Source organism: Seriola dumerili, unplaced genomic scaffold (genome assembly GCF_002260705.1).
Source record: "Seriola dumerili isolate Sdu_G_001 unplaced genomic scaffold, Sdu_1.0 BDQW01000362.1, whole genome shotgun sequence".
In the NCBI taxonomy this organism is placed as follows: Eukaryota; Metazoa; Chordata; class Actinopteri; order Carangiformes; family Carangidae; genus Seriola; species Seriola dumerili.
This window is the reverse complement of record NW_019174617.1, coordinates 544,380-562,270: the sequence shown is the minus strand read 5'-3', so window position 1 is coordinate 562,270 and position 17,891 is coordinate 544,380. Positions and strand designations below refer to the sequence as shown.

Below are 17,891 nucleotides of genomic sequence, written 5' to 3'. Positions count from 1 at the left end.
TCCTCCTTAGTGACCTCCCTTTGTCTCTCTTTCTCTGTAAAAAAAAAAAAAAACCCCTGTACCGACCTCCCACAACCAGCCACAATGAATTCTGGGAGAACTATCCCTTCTTTTGTCCTCATCTGTCTCTCTTCTTAGTACCTCCACCTCCTCTTTCTCCTTGAGAAGGAAAACAAAAAAGAAAAACGAAAAGAACATTGATTGCTCCCTTCATAGTTTCGCTGTCCCGCTCTGCCTCTCGGGTTGCACCACCCCCTGCCGGTCTCACTGAAACATTTAAAAAAAAAAAAACAAAAAACAAAAACAGTCCCAACTTTTTTTCACCTCCGACTGCCAAACTCTCCCCACAGAAGCAAACTGTCAGCTCGCTGGAGTACATTAGAAAATGTTTCACCTCTTCAGAGTCTGCTGAGTCAGGGAAGCGGAGTCAGAGGGGCAACTGGGGAAATATCCTCAGCCACCAGGTGGTGATGGTGCATCCAAGTCACAACAGCACATTCTTGGATTTTTAAGCTTAAAAAAGAAAAAGAAAAAAAAAAAAAAAAAGAGGGCAGTCTGTGTTTTACTGTGCAAGAAGAGTTTGTAAACAACCGCATCTTTTAAGGTTCTTTTCCTCTGTTTTATTTAATTTTTCTTTTTTTTTCTTTTTTTTTTAACAAGGGGGTTTCTTGTTGGCTCACCTTTTAATGTGGTGCAGCAGGTGAGGCAATGAGCTGTATGTGTGCGTCTCTGTGTGTGTGTGTGTGTGTGTGTGCGTGTGTGTGTGTGTGTTGGTGGGTTCAGGAGAGGTTATTCACCCACACAAAGTGTTTGTAGTTCCCCTTTTTATTTCTTTCAGAGCTGGGAGCAAAAACAGCTGCTGTAGTCGACTTTCTGGAGGTTCTTTCTTTTTTTAAATCCCGACGAATCTAAAGATGTTGAAGTCCTGCGCCGATTGTTTGTAATGAAGGTCGTTTTGTCACAACTGTTTATTTATTCAAAAAGGAGCCATTTTATTTGAACTACTGTGATCATGCGTTTTTTTTTTTGTTTTGTTTTTTTTATGAAAGCACTCACTGTAGCTTTGATGCTTACAACCTTAAGTTTGGGAGTGAATGTTGTACGTCAGGGTTTTGGATCATGTTACCACTTGTTATGTGTAAGTGTACAAAGAACTTTTGGCTATTTTTTTAAACTGTGGGATTTTTGTTGTTGTTGGTTTCTGGCATATTTGGAAGACTGTATGTATGTATGTATGTATGTATGTATGTATGTGTGTGCGTGTGGAAGTTAAGATGTATATTTGAATGAAGCTGAACCAAACTTTTACATCGTCTTTGTCCGTTTGTCTCTCTTCTCGGAGCTGTTCTCAGAGCTCACCTGGAGGTTTTTAACCCTCTCAGCTCGTCATTAACACTTGATAATTCCTGTCAACTTGCTCACAATGCTGCTTAAGATCTGACCCCCCCCCCCCCCCCCCCCCCCCCCCCCCCCAAAAAAAAACAAAAAACAAAAAAAAACTAACTGAACTATCAACAGCTGCAATTTGGTTTCCTCTCGTACAAGTGCTTCACGTGTATTTTGTGATATTTTTTAGCAAACACCTTTGTTGCCCCTTATTCTTTTGTCCAGTTCTGAGACTTAAAACGACACGTGTCCTGTTGCTAAACGTCACTGTTAACCCAGATTTCAATTCGACGAATCCAAGCTTCACCCCCTGGAGTCTTAAAGGCATAGTTGAACATTTTGGGGAAACGTGCTTATTGGCGTTCTCTCTCACAAATCGATGAGAAGATCGATGCAACTCTGATGTCTGTGTGTTAAAAGTGGAGTTAGAGTGAGGAGGCCATTAACCTAGCTCAGCATAAAGACTGAACGCAGGCGGAAAGAATGGAGAAAATACTAAAACTCACCAATTACCACATTGTATCTGGCTTGTTTAATCTGTATAAAAACAGACATGAAGTAGCTACAATCTTCGGTTTTACAGGAAGTTATGCTGCAACTTTTTCTTGGTGAGAACAACTATTACAAGTAGAGACTACTCTATTGTAAGCAGTTAAATTAGGATTGTGGACACTTGTATGAGTCATCATCAATCATTTAATTTCATTATTACTGTCACCCTTATTTGTATATATATATATATACAAGTGTGATTTTATAGGTGTTGGCAAGCACATTTTTTCCACTTTGGACAGAGCCAGGCTAGCTGTTTCCCCAATGTTTCCAGTCTTTATGCTAAGCTAGGATAACTGCCTCCTGGCTCCAGCCTCACACAGACATGACCGTTGTATCCATCTTGTCATCTAAAGTTGTGGAAAAGCGAAATAAGCGTGTTTTCCCAAAGTGTTGATTTATTTGAAATTTTGAAATGAATCTTAAGGGCCAGGAAGAGCTCAGGGTCAGAGTGAACAGCTCGAAGTCAGCGGACATTAAAACAAAAAGAAAACTCAGGGTCCAACTTAAAAGTCAAAGCTGGTGCAGAAGTGTGTCTTTACAGCTGACAACGGATTAGTAAACTAAACCGACTATGCAACCCAACAGGATCATCCAGCAGATCACTGTCTGTTAGTGGTACGCTGCTGTACTTAGCTACAAGTACGGCATCATTACATATGTTTGTGGGACAGCAGACTAGTAATTTGTCTATTTTTAGTTGTTGAACTCTCGGCTGAGTCTCTGCATTTTTAAATTTCTTCATGTGTGTCCGTTCTTACGTGGCAGGACAGAGCTGCCCCAGAAGCAGCCACTATCTCTGTAAAAAGCTATGAAAAAACCCACTATTGGCCTTAATGAGTAATTAGTCTACAGCATTTTGAAAAAGGTGTGATTGAGAAAGTATGCAACACTGCAATAACATGTCAGTGACCGGACTTTTCTTTCCTACTCTAAATAAACTGTGAAAAAAAAAGGAACCAAAAGCACCAGTAGGTTGTCTTTTCTTCATGGCATCTTTTTGTTTTACCCCCCCCCCCCCCTTAAAAAAAAACCAACAACTTTGAACCATCTTTCTGTGCATACTGTCTGTCAGTTTATTTTTATTTTTTATAAATCAGGAAGATATGATTTGTTATGTAACAGCCTGTACAACGCAACATACAGAAAACAAAAACAAAAAAACAATACAAATCAAATTGTACAAAGCAGCACTGGGCCGTAAACAACCCATATAATAATATTTTTCACATTTTTGATTGGAAGTTTTTCCTTTGCCAAACCCCCGTAGATCTTCCATCAGTTAAATCACAGCTGCTCTTAGAAGGTGACTGAGCTTCTTTAATTATTATTTTTGAGTTTGACTCATGAAAACGGTGCCTGTGGGGGGAGGGGGGGGTGTCTTGTTCTGTAGCAGGTTTATCAAATTGGCAACAGGACTGAGAAAACGGTGAAAAAGAAAGAAACGCTTTGGAAAGCTGTTCACATACAATCAGTCAGTAGGTGGATATTTTGGAGCAAATAAAAACCCTTGTACAAACATTTTTAACAAATGTAAATCAATGATGTTGGTTGATGTAATAGAACCGCAGAGCCCTAATTGATAACATTCACATGTAAACACCAGCACAGGTCGTGGTGTGCGGACTGCTCGGCGTCCTGCTGATCTCGGCGCTCCTCGGGGGTCGGCTCTGGAGGTCCTGCCCGGTAAACAGTCAGACATGACGGATGGATGGATCATAGGAGCGGAGGTGTGAGTGGATCTAATGTAAACGATGGAGGGAAGGGACAGAGCGGGAGTGATGTGGAAAACCACTTAAACCCTTTGGCTTCAATCCATTTAAAACCACATTTTAAAACAAATAATTCTCATTTTGGGAATTGCAGTTATTCGCTTTTGAAGACTGATGCCACTCCTCTGTATGTATGCTAACATGTATGTATGCTAACATGAAGCTACAACCAGCTTCTCTCCGTTTAAAGGTGACAACCCCCCCCCTACCAGCACACCTAAAGCTCCCTGCTGAACACATGATATCTCCTTTGTTTCATCTGTACAAAACAAGTGTAAGATGCAAGCAAGTGTGGCGAACAATTTGTTGTCCCGGACTGGTACTGGTTTCCAGGCAACCCAACGTATACTCCACTGGTTACCTGGCAACTGGTCAAAAAATGATAATTTGGAGAATTCTTTGTAGGGATTGAACAAACAAGATAAACTGTTAATCAGGGAACTTCAGGGCTGCGGACAGGTGGGTGTTGTCACCTCTGGACCGGGTGCTGGCCCGTACAGGACTTTTCCTGGATGGTTCCCATGGAAAAGCTGAAGGAAGTCAGTGTGCACTTCAAGGGGGGGGGGGGGGGGGTTGACAAGATTCCACACTTGCCAAATCAATCACTTCTTTATCATAGTATTTTCTAATGTTTAAGTAAAAAATAAAAAAAATCTTTGAAAACACTGCCAACACCATTAATGTGTCTTCACCTCACTTGAACCCAACTCAACAACACAAATTTATATTTTGTTACAAGTGTTTTCAAACACTTATTTTTCAGTTCAGGAAAAAATAAATAAAAAAGGATGACTACTCAGTGATTGGTTTGTCAAATGTCTTTTTCCCACCGCCTCTAAAAATCAGCGCACAGCCGCTATCCTGAGCTTTTCTATGGGAACCATCCAGGACAGCTGGCTGCTGGCTGCAGCTTCGTATTTACCGTACAGACATGAGAGTGGTGTAATCTTCTTATCTAACTCTTGGCAAGAAAGCGGATAAGCTTATTTCCCAAAACGTACAAAAGTTCCTTTTTAAATCTTTGCGCTTGTGCCAGCAGCAGTAGGTGTATCACAACCCACCAAATATAGAAGTAAATATATATATTTTTAAATATTTCACGATGTATCCTTTCACTTGTAGCACAAGTAATTTGCCATTCAGTATCTCACACTACTTTAAGCTTCCCAAAAGGTGGAGGAGGTTTTTTCAAGTGAATTTTTCTGTCAAACTTTCCAGTTTTCTCCACAGTTTTTACATCTGTGATTTTTTTTTTTTTTTTTTTTTCCTCCATTTGTCAAGAGGAGTAAGAGGTGAGGCTGGGCCGTAAAAGAAATGCAAACAGGACTAAGAAAGTAGCCAGACTGCTAATGTGGAAACACAGAGGACAGCAACATACAGTGGTACATGTGTAAACATTTTTTTCTTCCTCCAGTTTGAACCCCCCCCACCACCCCCCCAAAGAAGTCACAGTCACAAGACACTCTTGGGTTTCTGTTTTTCATATTTTTGTGAACACATTGTCACTTAGTTTTTTTCCTCTTTTTTTTTGTTTTGTTTTTTTGACCCACGTTTCAGTCTCTTCAGGTGACGGTCCGTTAACGTGCAGGTTGGCAGGGGACAGCTCCTCCTGAAATAAAACACTGACCAGAGCAGAGGGGGATGAGTGTTAAAACAAGTGCCAAAAAGTGAAAAGAAAAAAAAAAAACAGCCGTTTGTGAGGAAGAAAATTAGATTTTGGGAAGAATGAGAGCAAAGAAAAAAAAAAAAGAAACGTGGCTAAAAAAAACAACTAACTGCAGTGAATGAACAAACATGTCGTGTCGATGAGAAGTTAGTTAAAAAAATCGCCCACGAGTGTCCGAAACATAAAGTGCAGGCAGTGTCTGTTCTTCTTTGAAACCGCCGTAGCCCCCGGCCGTTAAAAGACTCCAAGAGCAAACAACCAAAAAACAAAAACAAAACAAAAAAATCAATAATGCTGAATTGTCAACAATCCAGAGTAGGAACATCTGGATTCCAGAGGAGTCTCTTGCTCAAGGCAGGGGTTGGATTTGGTTGTCAGTTTATTAAAAGTACGAGGAAGTGGCGCGTAGACCCTCCCTCTCTCCCCCCGCACTTCCACCCGAATGCCTCCCTTGTTGCTCCGTTCACTCGATCCGGACGAGCAGGCCGTAGAGGAGCGTGCCGCCCTGCTCCTTAGTGATCCACTCGATCTCTGAGTTGCTGAAGCGGGGGTCCAGGGGCTCGCTGTGGCCGAGTGTCTGGGGTCCCACCTTGTAGGAGCCTGGACGCACACACACCTGGAATCCCACCTGGGCCTGGTGGCAGCGGTGAGAGCGGGGGTCCCGAAATCTGCATGGAGGACAAGGAGAGTTGCAGTGAGTGTTCTCTCCCCCTCTCTCTCGTATTCAGTGTTGGTTCCCTGCTTTAGACTATAGAGATAAAACAAAAAACAAAAACAGGAGGACTTACTGCACTTTGGGAGCAAAGATCTCCAAGCCGGAGTAGCGCATGGTGGGGGAGAGCCGCACTCTGGGAACCTCCCTGCCGGGGGCGCTGTTCTCCTCTGGCTCGCTGTAGCCGTTGGGCCCCTCCGCCTTCACCGGAGACACTGAGAAGATCGACGACGTCCCTGCAACACGTCAGTTACACTTGATGCTCTCGTCCAACAGGCGAGCGCAACAAAAGCAGAAAGAGCTGCGTCGCATTTTTCAGCAACAACATTTGCATCAAACCACATCAAATATTCCTGTGTTTCACTATTGGTTGTATGGCAAAGAAGTAGTTAAACATATAGTTGAAAATGCTCAATAATGGTGGGGTGGGGGTGGGGGTGGGGGACCACCACTGTGTGTCTTTGTAAAAGAAAGAATCCGGTTTCTTCCGTACCAGGCAAGCAGCATGCGCTGTGTCCCAGCGTCGTCGCAGGGCCTCCTACACTCTGTGCCGTGTACGCAATGTGCCACTTCTTCAGGCATTAGAAACCTCACAGTGGGGCTTGATCCTGCCACAAAGAAGGCCACCATCCAATTATTAAGACACGCCACAAACAAGGCAGAAGCCAATAGCTATCACTATACAAAAACCTAACTGAGAGGATTATATTTTACGCGTAACAGGGACCATCACCTTCACTTTGAGGGCGAAGCAAAGGCACCATCCCGAAGGGCAGACTAGTCACGGGCGGCTCGGCCTCTCTTGTAATACGTCCTCATCACGCTCACAGCGTTGTGGCAGCGACTCAACAATAGGCTACAGTTTATCTATCCTCGGTTGAAGTAACCATCTTAACGAGAGCGGCGGTGGAAGAAGATCATGTGCCGTCCCCATGCTGCCGCTCTGGGAATTCAGACTTCTCAAAACTATCAACCTTATTTGTTCTCGAAGTGACAAAGTTAGGGTTTCAGTTTACACAGACAGAGCTCAATGGCAGAAAGAGCGGGGGCGGGGTAGAGTCGAAACTACCTGAAATGATGAGCAGGTCCTTGAAGCGTGAGCACAGGCGCCTGCTACCGCAGGTCTTGTTGGGTTGACCTCTGAGGGCGTCCAGCACACACTTCTTTGATTCCTGGAAAAAAAACACATCACAGATCGACACAGCAGGTAAAACTCAACTTTCCTTTAAAAGGAAAAAACCAGAGAGTGCTGCCTTCTTTACCGTTCAACCATTGTCGGCCTTCTCCATGTCGCCTACAAACGGGTCTCACCACTCTTCTCCAACCCACAGCTGCACATTGTTTGTCACGTATGTTGGACCTGCCATGATGACAAAACACCATTAGCATTGTTAGGTTATACGTGATAGGTGATGCTAACAGCTCGGCGGACTGTTGACAATGACCCTGAACGTATCTAGACTGAGAGCTGAACTGCAGAGGACAGAGTCTACGTCCACACTCAGCCATCACGTTTTTAAAGGCTTTATATTACCGACTATCGACGTAAAGAATCTGCTTCCACAACGAAAACCACAATCAGAGGGAAAACTTAAATCTCTTCTTCGCTGTCCTATTTGCCAGTCAGCAAATAACGACACTGCATCACAGCAACCACCTGATATGGAGCACAACGGACAGTCGCTTATTATACAGTTCCACTCAGGTCTGTCCTGCTCTCAAGTTCATCACCTTTACTTGTTTTAATTGCAGCCAATTTCCCCAGTTTAGTGTTCTCGTTAACATTGTTCCTGTTTCTGTGTCAGACAACCAAAACAGCCTCATGAAAAACCTGTGTTTGAATTGTTACTCAAATATTTTCCCGGAACAAGCTGGCTGCGATCCAAATCTTTATAGATTGTCACATCATCTGAAACATAACTCTTGTTGATCAACCGCTTCTGCAAAAGCTTTGTTTCCTTCTCGACACTGGAAACAAACAGCCTACATCTTAAGATAAAGAAATTTGCTGCTTAGTGTGGGTAGAATGAAGAGAAAATGATAAAACTGTGTGCGTGAGAGAGAGAGTAAAGCAAATACCTAAATCCCTACAAGATACCACAATGGAAACAAAGGGCACAGACGGATGTTTGTGCGGACCTGTTCACACTGGCCGTAGAGGTCGATGAAGGGTAGCAGGGTGAAGGATGTCCTGGCGCCGCCACGCCCTGGTCCATGCCGTTGACGTAAGTGGAGACAACGTGTTTGGCGTCCACCAGCAGACCCAACACCGTCCCCCTCTGACAAGTTGTCCAGATTGACCGTATCGCACATACTGAAGCAGGAGAGGAAGAAGAACAATGAGCCAGGAGAGAAGTGTTGGAGTGGATGGAATGATGGAAGAAAGGAAGAATGTCAGATGAGAGGAAAAAGAGATCAGAGGAGTCAAGACAAACAAACAAACAAACAAAAAAAATCAACCAACATTTCAGTACGACACCAGATATTGGTGTGTTGAGGTGTGTGTCCACTTAGCGATTGTGGAAGACAGAGTCTCTCGCAAGCAGCCAGCGGACCGTTTGAAGACAGCAGCGCTGTGGAGGGAAGTTGAGGCCGGTCGCGGGAGTGACCTATGACCCCTAACACCACGGACGCGACGCGCCATGACGGGTTCAGACGTCGATCTGAAACTGGCAAACAAAAAAACAGCCAAACCGTCACCTTGTCTTATCCTGTAGACTTTGGTTACATTTCAAGTATTCAGTGACATCATAAATCTTTTAAAGGTCTAAATATATTCAACATATCAATGGAGCACAACTGCATGATGTATAAAAAATGCGAAATGCAAGTTCAATCGGATTAGTTATCTTTATTCTTTTAACCTATAGCTCAGAGTAACTTCCACTCTCCATTATGGAAATCTATGATCACAACAATATATTTGCCTTTTACACGTCTTATTTAGCATGAAGCATCGGATTACAAGCTTTTATTCTGAAAATCATTGATCGAAATAATCTAAACTCATCGCTACTGACACCAAACCGTCGCCGGTACCTGGAACAGCTGCTGGCGACCAGGCTGGGCGGTGACCAGCAGGCCCTGTTGTAGCTCGACACTCTGGCTCTGTCAGTTCTGGTTGCGACCAACTGGATGTTCCCGTGTTTCCAGGAACGCCATTGACGGTGGCAACCAGTGCACACGGCCTCAGCCTCAACCTGGAGCAGCAAGAGATGACCATGTAGAGCCTGAGAAAATTTTCAGGATGTGGTGGAATTAACACTTGATTGAAAAAAGGGGTTAAAATCTAAAAAATACTAAACTAAAAATCAAACAACTAAAATCTGCTGATAACCAGTCTCGGTCCAAACTGTCCAGCCTTGTGTGCTGCTGTAACTTTTAGATATCAATCGCTTGACCAGACTCTCCTCTTGGCTTTACGCTCTCATGACAGGGTGCTGTCCTCCTCTCCTTCGCTGCAGCTGTCTGAGGAGAGCTCGAGGCGCCTTGACGCTCTCCATTAACCTCATCAACGAGGACTGACCCGATTGTGACAGCCGTTTGTTATGCCGCTACCTGATGACAGGTCAAACATGACAACAACAATCTGCAAGAAGCGAGGAGAAAGAGTCTGAATTGCAGTGTGGGGCCAAAGCTAGCCTATTACTTTAATGTGGATGTGCACATTGTAGATAAGTGGTGTGGTTGTGTGTGTGTGTGTTGTGTGTTGTGTGTGACGTACCTAAGCCACTTGCAGTAGCAGCAGGTCCATGTCTTCACATCCGTCGATGAAGATGTAGCAATGGTGTCGTCACATGCCAAACCTCTTCACAGTGCCCACAACGGTTCCTCAACCTGGAAACACACATTCAGTCTTGAACGTCTGTGTGTTGTCCGGGACGTCCGAGAGAGAGACTAAATATGTCATGGTCCACAGTTTAGTTTGTCCAGTAAATACAAAAAAAAAATCTAGAAACAGTGTCTTCTCTAGCAACAGCACCCAACTGTTGGCAAGGAGATGTAAGCGATGTGTGCTGGATTGTAAACGGCTGGTGATCAGATCGTGCTGATGTTTCAAACTGTGTTTTCTGTTTAAAAATCAGGGTTATTGTATTTCAAATAAAATGTAGATTAAAAAAAAAAAGTGTTGAAGAAAGAATCCTAAGCAAACAAACGTGATTTCAAGAGTGTTCATTGATTACTACTTTTTCTGATCTTCATAAGTATTGAATAAGATCTTTAATTAATCTGGGGTGTGATCCGTTGTCAGGAAGAACTGTTAACATCACCAAACATTAGTCTATAATCAAAATGTAAGGATGAACATCTCTTTTGCTCATCTAACCGTAGACAAATGGAAGACAGATTTAACGCTGAATACTGATGGGTTAATGTGACTATTGATACAGCTCTTAATATTCAGCACAAGGTACTGAAAGGTCTGAGTGTCCTTTGGCCTGTGTCCCTTAAAAGATCATATTAAATAAACCTAGAATTTCTGTCTCCTCGTAAATGTTTCATGTTAATGGCATTATTTTGCCTGAGGCTGTGAGTGAATCTCTGTTTTTTTCACAAATATTTATTTTAATTTGACAATAAAAAAAAGAATCAATACCAAAGTAGATAAGAAATGAAATTCAAAAAGAGAAGAGGATGAAGCAGTGATCTTGTGATATGGGCTGACAGATGGCACCCCGAGCCTGTCATGCGTGTCTCCCTCCCCCATTAAAAAGGAAGGTAAACGTGCTGCTTGGTTTACTGAGTCGTCGCAGGCGCTGCAGAGAAAGGAGATTTCACTGGACGCTGAACGGGAGCTCGCATGCGCTCTTAGTGAACACTGAGCTAAGTAAGTTTCATTTACTTTAGTAAGTCCGAAACATGTGGTTTGCCTTAAAAGCACAGTGGCTGGCAGGCGCTACGATTACCCTTATGAGCTTGCCCATATTGACCACCCCTCGGGTTTCAAGGTAAGATGACGTGCATTATCAGAGTCGGTTTAACAAGATTCTTTTAAGTAAACCAAAAACCCTTTTTGTGAAGTGTTCACCACATTTAAAATTTTCTCTTGCATCCTTTTCCTTTTTGATTTCATGTTTCTTATCACTTGTATTGATTTTGTTTTTTTTTATTGTCAAATAAAATAAATATTGTGAAAAAACAGCAGGATTACTCACAGCTCAGGCAAAATAATGCATTAACAATGAAACATTTCACAAGGAGAAAATTTAGTTATTTAATATTGACTTTAAGAAACACAAGCCAAAGACACTCAGACCTGTATCAGTACCTGTGCTGAATATTAAGGAGCTGTATCATAATCACCTTAAACCCATCAGTATTCAGGCTTAAATCTGTTCTTCATTTGTTCACGGTAGATGAGCTAAAAGAGATGTCATCTTACATTTTTGATTATAGACTAATGTTTGGTGATTAACAGTGTCTTGCCTGAAACGCGATCACACCCAGATTAATAAGATCTTATTCATCTTATGAGATAGAAAAAGTAATCAAATGAACACTCTTGAAAATCACTTTGTTGCTTTAGGATTCTTATCTTCAACACTTTTTTTAATCTACATTTATTTGAAATACAATAACCCTGTATTTTTAAACAGAAAACACAGTTTGAAACATCAGACGATCGATCACCAGCCGTTTACATCAGCACACATCGCTACACTCTCTGCATACAGTGGGTGCTGCCTAGAAGACAACCTGTTTCTAGATTTTTTTATTTTAATTTCTGGACAAAAACTAAACTGTGGACATGAATATTTAGTCTCTCTCTCGACTCCCGGAAACAACAGACGTCAAGACTGAATGTGTGTTTCCAGGTTGGAACCGGTGGGTGTGAAGAGGTGCAGTGACGACACCAATGCACATCTTCATCGACGGAGAAGACATGGGACCTGCTGCTACTGCATGGCCAAGGTACGTACACACACACACACACACACACCACACCACAACACACACACTTATCTACAATGTGCACATCCACATTAAAGTAATAGCTACTTGGCCCCACACTGCCATCAGCTCCTTTCTCTCGCTTCTTGCAGAATGTGTTGCAGTGTTGACCTGGTAGGCGGATAACAGCGTGTCCATCGTCAGCTCCTCGTTGATGGAGGACATGGAGAGCGTCAAGGCGCCCTCGCTCTCCTCAGACAGCTGGCAGCGAAGGAGAGAAGCAGCACCCCTGTCAGAGAGGTAAGAGCCAGAGAGAGTCTGTCAGCGAGATATCCTAAAGTTACAGAGCAACAAGGCTGGACAGTTTGGACCGAGAACTGGTTCAGCAGATTTTAGTTAGTTTGATTATAGTTTGAGTATTTTTTAGATTTTAACCCCTTTTTCAATCAAGTGTTAATTCACCACATCCCTGAATTTCCTCAGGCTCTACATGTCATCTCTTGCTGGCCTCCAGTTGAGGCTGAGCCGTGTGCACTGGGCCCACCGTCATGGCGTTCCTGCGGAAAACCACGGAAAAACATCCAGTTTGTCCAAACCAGAAACCTGACAGCAGCCAGAGTGTCGACTACAACCAGGGCCTGCTGGTCACCGCCCAGCGCTGGCTCGCCAGCAGCCTGTTCCAGGTACCGCGACGGTTTTGTGTCAGTAGCGATGATTTAGATTATTTCGATCAATGATTTCAGAAATAAAAGCCTGTAATCCGATGCTTCATGCTAAATAAGACGTGTAAAAGGACAAAATATATCTTGTTGTGATTCATAGATTTTCCATAATGGAGAGTGAAGTAATCTGAGCTAAATAGGTTAAAAAGAAATAAAGATAACTAATCCGATTGAACTCCATTTCCATTTTATACATCAGTGCAGTTGCTTCACATCTGATATGTTGAATATATTTAGACCTTTTAAAAGATTTATATTGTCACTGAATACTTGAATGTAAACACAAAAGTCTACAGGATAAGACAAGTGGACGGTTTTGGCGTTTTTTGTTGCCAGTTTCAGATCGACCGTCTGAACCCGTCATGGACGTCGTCGCTGTCGTTAGGGGTCATAGGTCACTCCCCCGACCGGCTCAACTTCCCCTCCCACAGCGTGCTGTCTCAAACGCCGCCTGCTGCTGCAAGAAGACTCTGTCTTCCACAACTCCGCTAAAAGTGCGAAACAACACCTCAACACACAAAAATCTGTGTCGTTACTGAAAAATGTCTGTTGATTTTTTTTTGTTTGTTTTTGTTTGTTTGACCTCCTCTGATCTCTTTTTCCTCTCACTCTGACGTCTCTTCCTTTCTTCCATCATCCATCCATCCAAACACTTCTCTCCTGGGCTCATTCTTCTCTTCCTCTCCTGCTCAGATATTGAGAACTACGGTCCTAATCTGGACACTTGTCCAGAGGGGACGGTTTGTTGGTCTGCTGGTGGACGCCAACAGTTGTCTCCACCTCTACGTCAACGGCATGGACCAGGGCGTGGCGGCGCAGGACATCCCTTCACCCTGCTACCCTTCATCGACCTCACGGCCAGTGTGAACAGGTCCGCACAAACATATCTGTGCACCTGTTCCATTGTGGTATCTTGTAGGATTAGGTATTTACTTATTTTTTTTAGAAAGTTTTAAATTTTCCTTTCATCTCTACCCACACAAGCAGCACATTTCTTATCTTAAGATGTAGCTGTTTGACGTGTTTAGTGTGAGAAGGAAACAAAGCTTTTGCCAAACGGTTTGATCACACAGTTATGTTGTCAGATGATGTTGAACAATTATAAAACGATTTGATCAGCAGCGCAGCTTGTTACGGGAAAATATTTGAGTAACAATAAAAACACATTCATAGCTGTTTTGTTGTCTGACAACAGAAAACAGGAAACACATTTTTAACGAGAACAAACTAAACTGGGAAATTGGCTGCATTAAAACACAGTAAAGGTGATGACTGAGAGCAGGAACAGACTGAAGTGGACACTGTATAATAAGCAGACTGTCCGTTTGTCTCCAATAATCAGGTGTTGGCTGTGATGCAGTGTCGTTATTTGCTGACTGCAAAATAGGACAGCGAAGAAGAATTTTATCAGTTTCCCTCTGATTGTGGTGTTTCGTTGTGGAAGCAGATCTTTACGTCGACTAGTCGTGTAATATAAAAAGCCTTTTAAAAACGTGATGGCTGAGTGTGGACGTAGACTCTGTCCTCTGCAGTCTCAGCTCTCAGTCTATAGAATCACGTTCAGAGGTCATCGTAACAGTCCGCCGAGCTGTTACATCACTATCACCTATAACCTAACAATGCTAATGGATGTTTTGTCATCATGGCAGTGCACCATAGTGACAAACAATGTGCCAGCTGTGGGTGGAGAGAGTGGTGAGACCGGTTGTCAAGGCGACATGGAGAAGGCCGACATGGTTGACGGTAAGAAGGCAGCACTCTCTTTTTTTCCTTTTAAAGGGAAAGTTGAGTTACCTGCTGTGCTGACTCTGTGACTGTGTTTATTTCCAGAATCAAAGCAGAGTGTGTTGCTGGACGCCCCCTCCAGAGGTCAACCCCAAACAAGACCTGCGAGTACCAGGCGCTGTGCTCACGCTTCAAGACCTGCTCACATTACCAGGTAGTGTCGACTCTACCCCGCCCCCCGCCTTTCTGCCATGAGCTCTGTCTGTGTAAATGAAAACCCTAACATTTGTCACCGCTCTTCTCCACCGCCGCTTCGTTAAGATGGTTACTTCAACGAGGATGCAAAGTACAACCTGTGCTACTGTGGTCCTGCCACAAGCTACGAGGTGATGAGGCGTATTACAAGAGAGCGAGCCGCCCCGTGACTACGCCCTGCCCTTCGGATGGTGCCGCTTCGCCCTCAGGTGAGAGGATGGTCCCTCGTTCAGTACAAAAATAATCCCTCTCAGTAGTTTTGTTACCTTGCTCATTGGCTCCTGTGTTTGTGGACGTGTCTATAATTGGATGTCCTTCTTTGTGCAGGATCAAGCCCCACTGTGAGGTTTCTAATGCACTGAGAAAGTGGCACATTGCGTACCACGGCACAAGTGTAGGAGCCCTGCGACGCACGCTGCGACCACAGCCAGCTGCTGCCTGGTAGGAAGACAACCGATTCCTTCTTTACAAAGACACACAGTGGTGGTCCCCCCACCCCCACCCCCACCCCCACCCACCCATTATTGAGCATTTTCAACTATATGTTTAACTACTTCTTTGCCATACAACCAATAGTGAAACACAAGATATTTGATGTGGTTTGATGCAAATGTTGTTGCTGAAAAATGCGACGCAGCTCTTTCTTGCTTTTGTTGCGCTCGCCCTGTTGGACGAGAGCATCAAGTGTAACTGACGTGTTGCAGGGACGTCGTCGATCTTCTCAGTGTCTCCGGTGAAGGCGGAGGGGCCCAACGGCTACAGCGAGCCAGAGGAGAACAGCGCCCCCGGCAGGGAGGTTCCAGAGTGCGGCTCTCCCCCACCATGCGCTACTCCGCTTGGAGATCTTTGCTCCCAAAGTGCAGTAAGTCCTCCTGTTTTTGTTTTTGTTTTATCTCTATATAGTCTAAAGCAGGGAACCAACACTGAATACGAGAGAGAGGGGAGAGAACACTCACTGCAACTCTCCTTGTCCTCCATGCAGATTTCGGGACCCCCGCTCTCACCGTCTGCCACCAGGCCCACGGTGGGATTCCAGGTGTGTGTGCGTCCAGGCTCCCAAACAAGGGGACCCCAGACACTCGGCCACAGCGAGCCCCTGGACCCCCGCTTCACAGCAACTCAGAGATCGAGTGGATCACTAAGGAGCAGGCGGCACGCTCTCTGACGGCCTGCTCGTCCGGATCGAGGTGACGGACAAACAAGGGAGGCATTTCGGGTGGAAGTGGCGGGGAGAGAGGGAGGTCTACGCGCCACTCCTCTTACTTTTAATAAACTGACAACCAAATCCAACCCCTGCCTTGAGCAAGAGGACTCCTCTGGAATTCCAGATGTTCCTACTCTGGATTGTTGAAATTCAGCATTATTGATTTTTTTGTTTTGTTTTTGTTTTTGGTTGTTGCTCTTGGAGTCTTTTAACGCCGGGGGCTACCGGCGGTTTCAAAGAAGAAAACAGACACTGCCTGCACTTTAGTACGTTTCGGACACTCGTGGGCGATTTTTTAAACTAACTTCTCATCGACACGACATGTTCTGTTCATTTCACTGCAGTTAGTTGTTTTTTTTAGCCACGTTTCTTTTTTTTTCTTTGCTTCTCACTCTTCTTCCAAATCTAATTTTTCTTCCCCACAAACGGCTGTTTTTTTTTTTTCTTTTCACTTTTGGCACTTGTTTTAACACTCATCCCCCTCTGCTCTGGTCAGTGTTTTATTTCAGGAGGAGCTGTCCCCTGCCAAACCTGCACGTTTAACGGACCGTCACCTGAAGAGACTGAAACGTGGTCAAAAAAAACAAAACAAAAAAAAAAGGAAAAAAACTAAGTGACAATGTGTTCACAAAAATGAAAAAACAGAACCCAAGAGTGTCTTGTGACTGTGACTTCTTGGGGGGTGGTGGGGGGGTTCAAAAACTGGAGAAAAAAAAAATGTTTACACATGTACCACTGTATGTTGCTGTCCTCTGTGTTTCCACATTTAGCAGATCTGGCTACTTTCTTAGTCCTGTTTGCCATTCTTTTACGGCCAGCCTCACCTCTTAACTCCTCTGACAAATGGAGGAAAAAAAAAAAAAAAAAAAAAATCACAGATGTAAAACTGTGGAGAAAAACTGGAAAGTTTGACAGAAAAATTCACTTGAAAAAACCTCCTCCACCTTCTTGGGAAAGCTTAAAGTAGTGTAGGATACTGAATGGCAATTACTTGTGCTACAAGGTGAAAAGGATAACATCGTGAAATATTTAAAAATATATATATTACTTCTATATTTGGTGGGTTGTGATACACCTACTGCTGCTGGCACAAGCGCAAAGATTTAAAAAGGAACTTTTGTACGTTTGGGAATAAGCTTATCCGCTTTCTTGCCAAGAGTAGATAAGAAGATTACACCACTACTCATGTCTGTGCGGTATACGAGCTGCAGCCAGCAGCCAGCTGTCCTGGATGGTTCCCTAGAAAGCTCAGGATAGCCGGCTGTGCGATATTTTAGAGGCGTGGGAAAAAGACATTTGACAAACCAATCACTGGAGTAGTCATCCTTTTTTATTTATTTTTTCCTGAACTGAAAAATAAGTGTTTGAAAACACTTGTAACAAAATATAAATTTGTGTTGTTGAGTTGGGTTCAAGTGAGGTGAAGACACATTAATGGTGTTGCAGTGTTTTCAAAGATTTTTTTTATTTTTACTCTAAACATTAGAAAATACTATGATAAAGAAGTGATTGATTTGGCAAGTGTGGATCTTGTAACCACCCCCCCCCCCCCCCTTGAAGTGCACACTGACTTCCTCAGCTTTTCCATGGGAACCATCCAGGAATCCTGTACGGAGCCACACCGGTCCCAGAGTACAACACCCACCTGTCCCGCAGCCCTGAATTCCCTGATTAACATTTAGCTTGTTTGTTCAATCCTACCAAGAATTCTCAAAATTATCATTTTTTGACCAGTCCAGGTAACCAGTGCAGTATACGTTGATTGCGAAAACCAGTACACAGTCCCGGAGACAAAACAAATTGTTCGGCCACACTTGCTTCATCTTACACTTGTTTTGTACAATGAAACCAAAGAAATCATGGTTGCCACAGGAGCCTTAGCGTGTGCTGGTAGGGGGTTGTCACCTTAAACGGGAGAAGCCTGGTTGAGTCATGTTAGGCATACATACATGTTAGCATACATACAGAGGCAGTGGCATCATCTTCAAAGCGAAATCTCTCTCTT

At 43.7% G+C, this 17,891-nt stretch overlaps 1 protein-coding gene across 1 annotated transcript in view; it reads right to left on the bottom strand.

The window, feature by feature from the left end:
* Positions 1 to 5,440: 5,440 nt before the first annotated feature.
* The window catches only part of neurl4 (neuralized E3 ubiquitin protein ligase 4), a 31,476-nt gene continuing 19,025 nt past the window's right edge, over positions 5,441 to 17,891 (bottom strand). Inside the window, exons 28-29 of the mRNA XM_022760711.1 lie at positions 6,165 to 6,324; positions 5,441 to 6,044 (exon numbers count right to left, since the gene is read on the bottom strand). Coding sequence (XP_022616432.1) covers positions 5,840 to 6,044; positions 6,165 to 6,324 — 365 coding nt within the window. The 3' untranslated portion in view covers positions 5,441 to 5,839. The remainder of the gene's footprint in view (positions 6,045 to 6,164; positions 6,325 to 17,891) is intronic.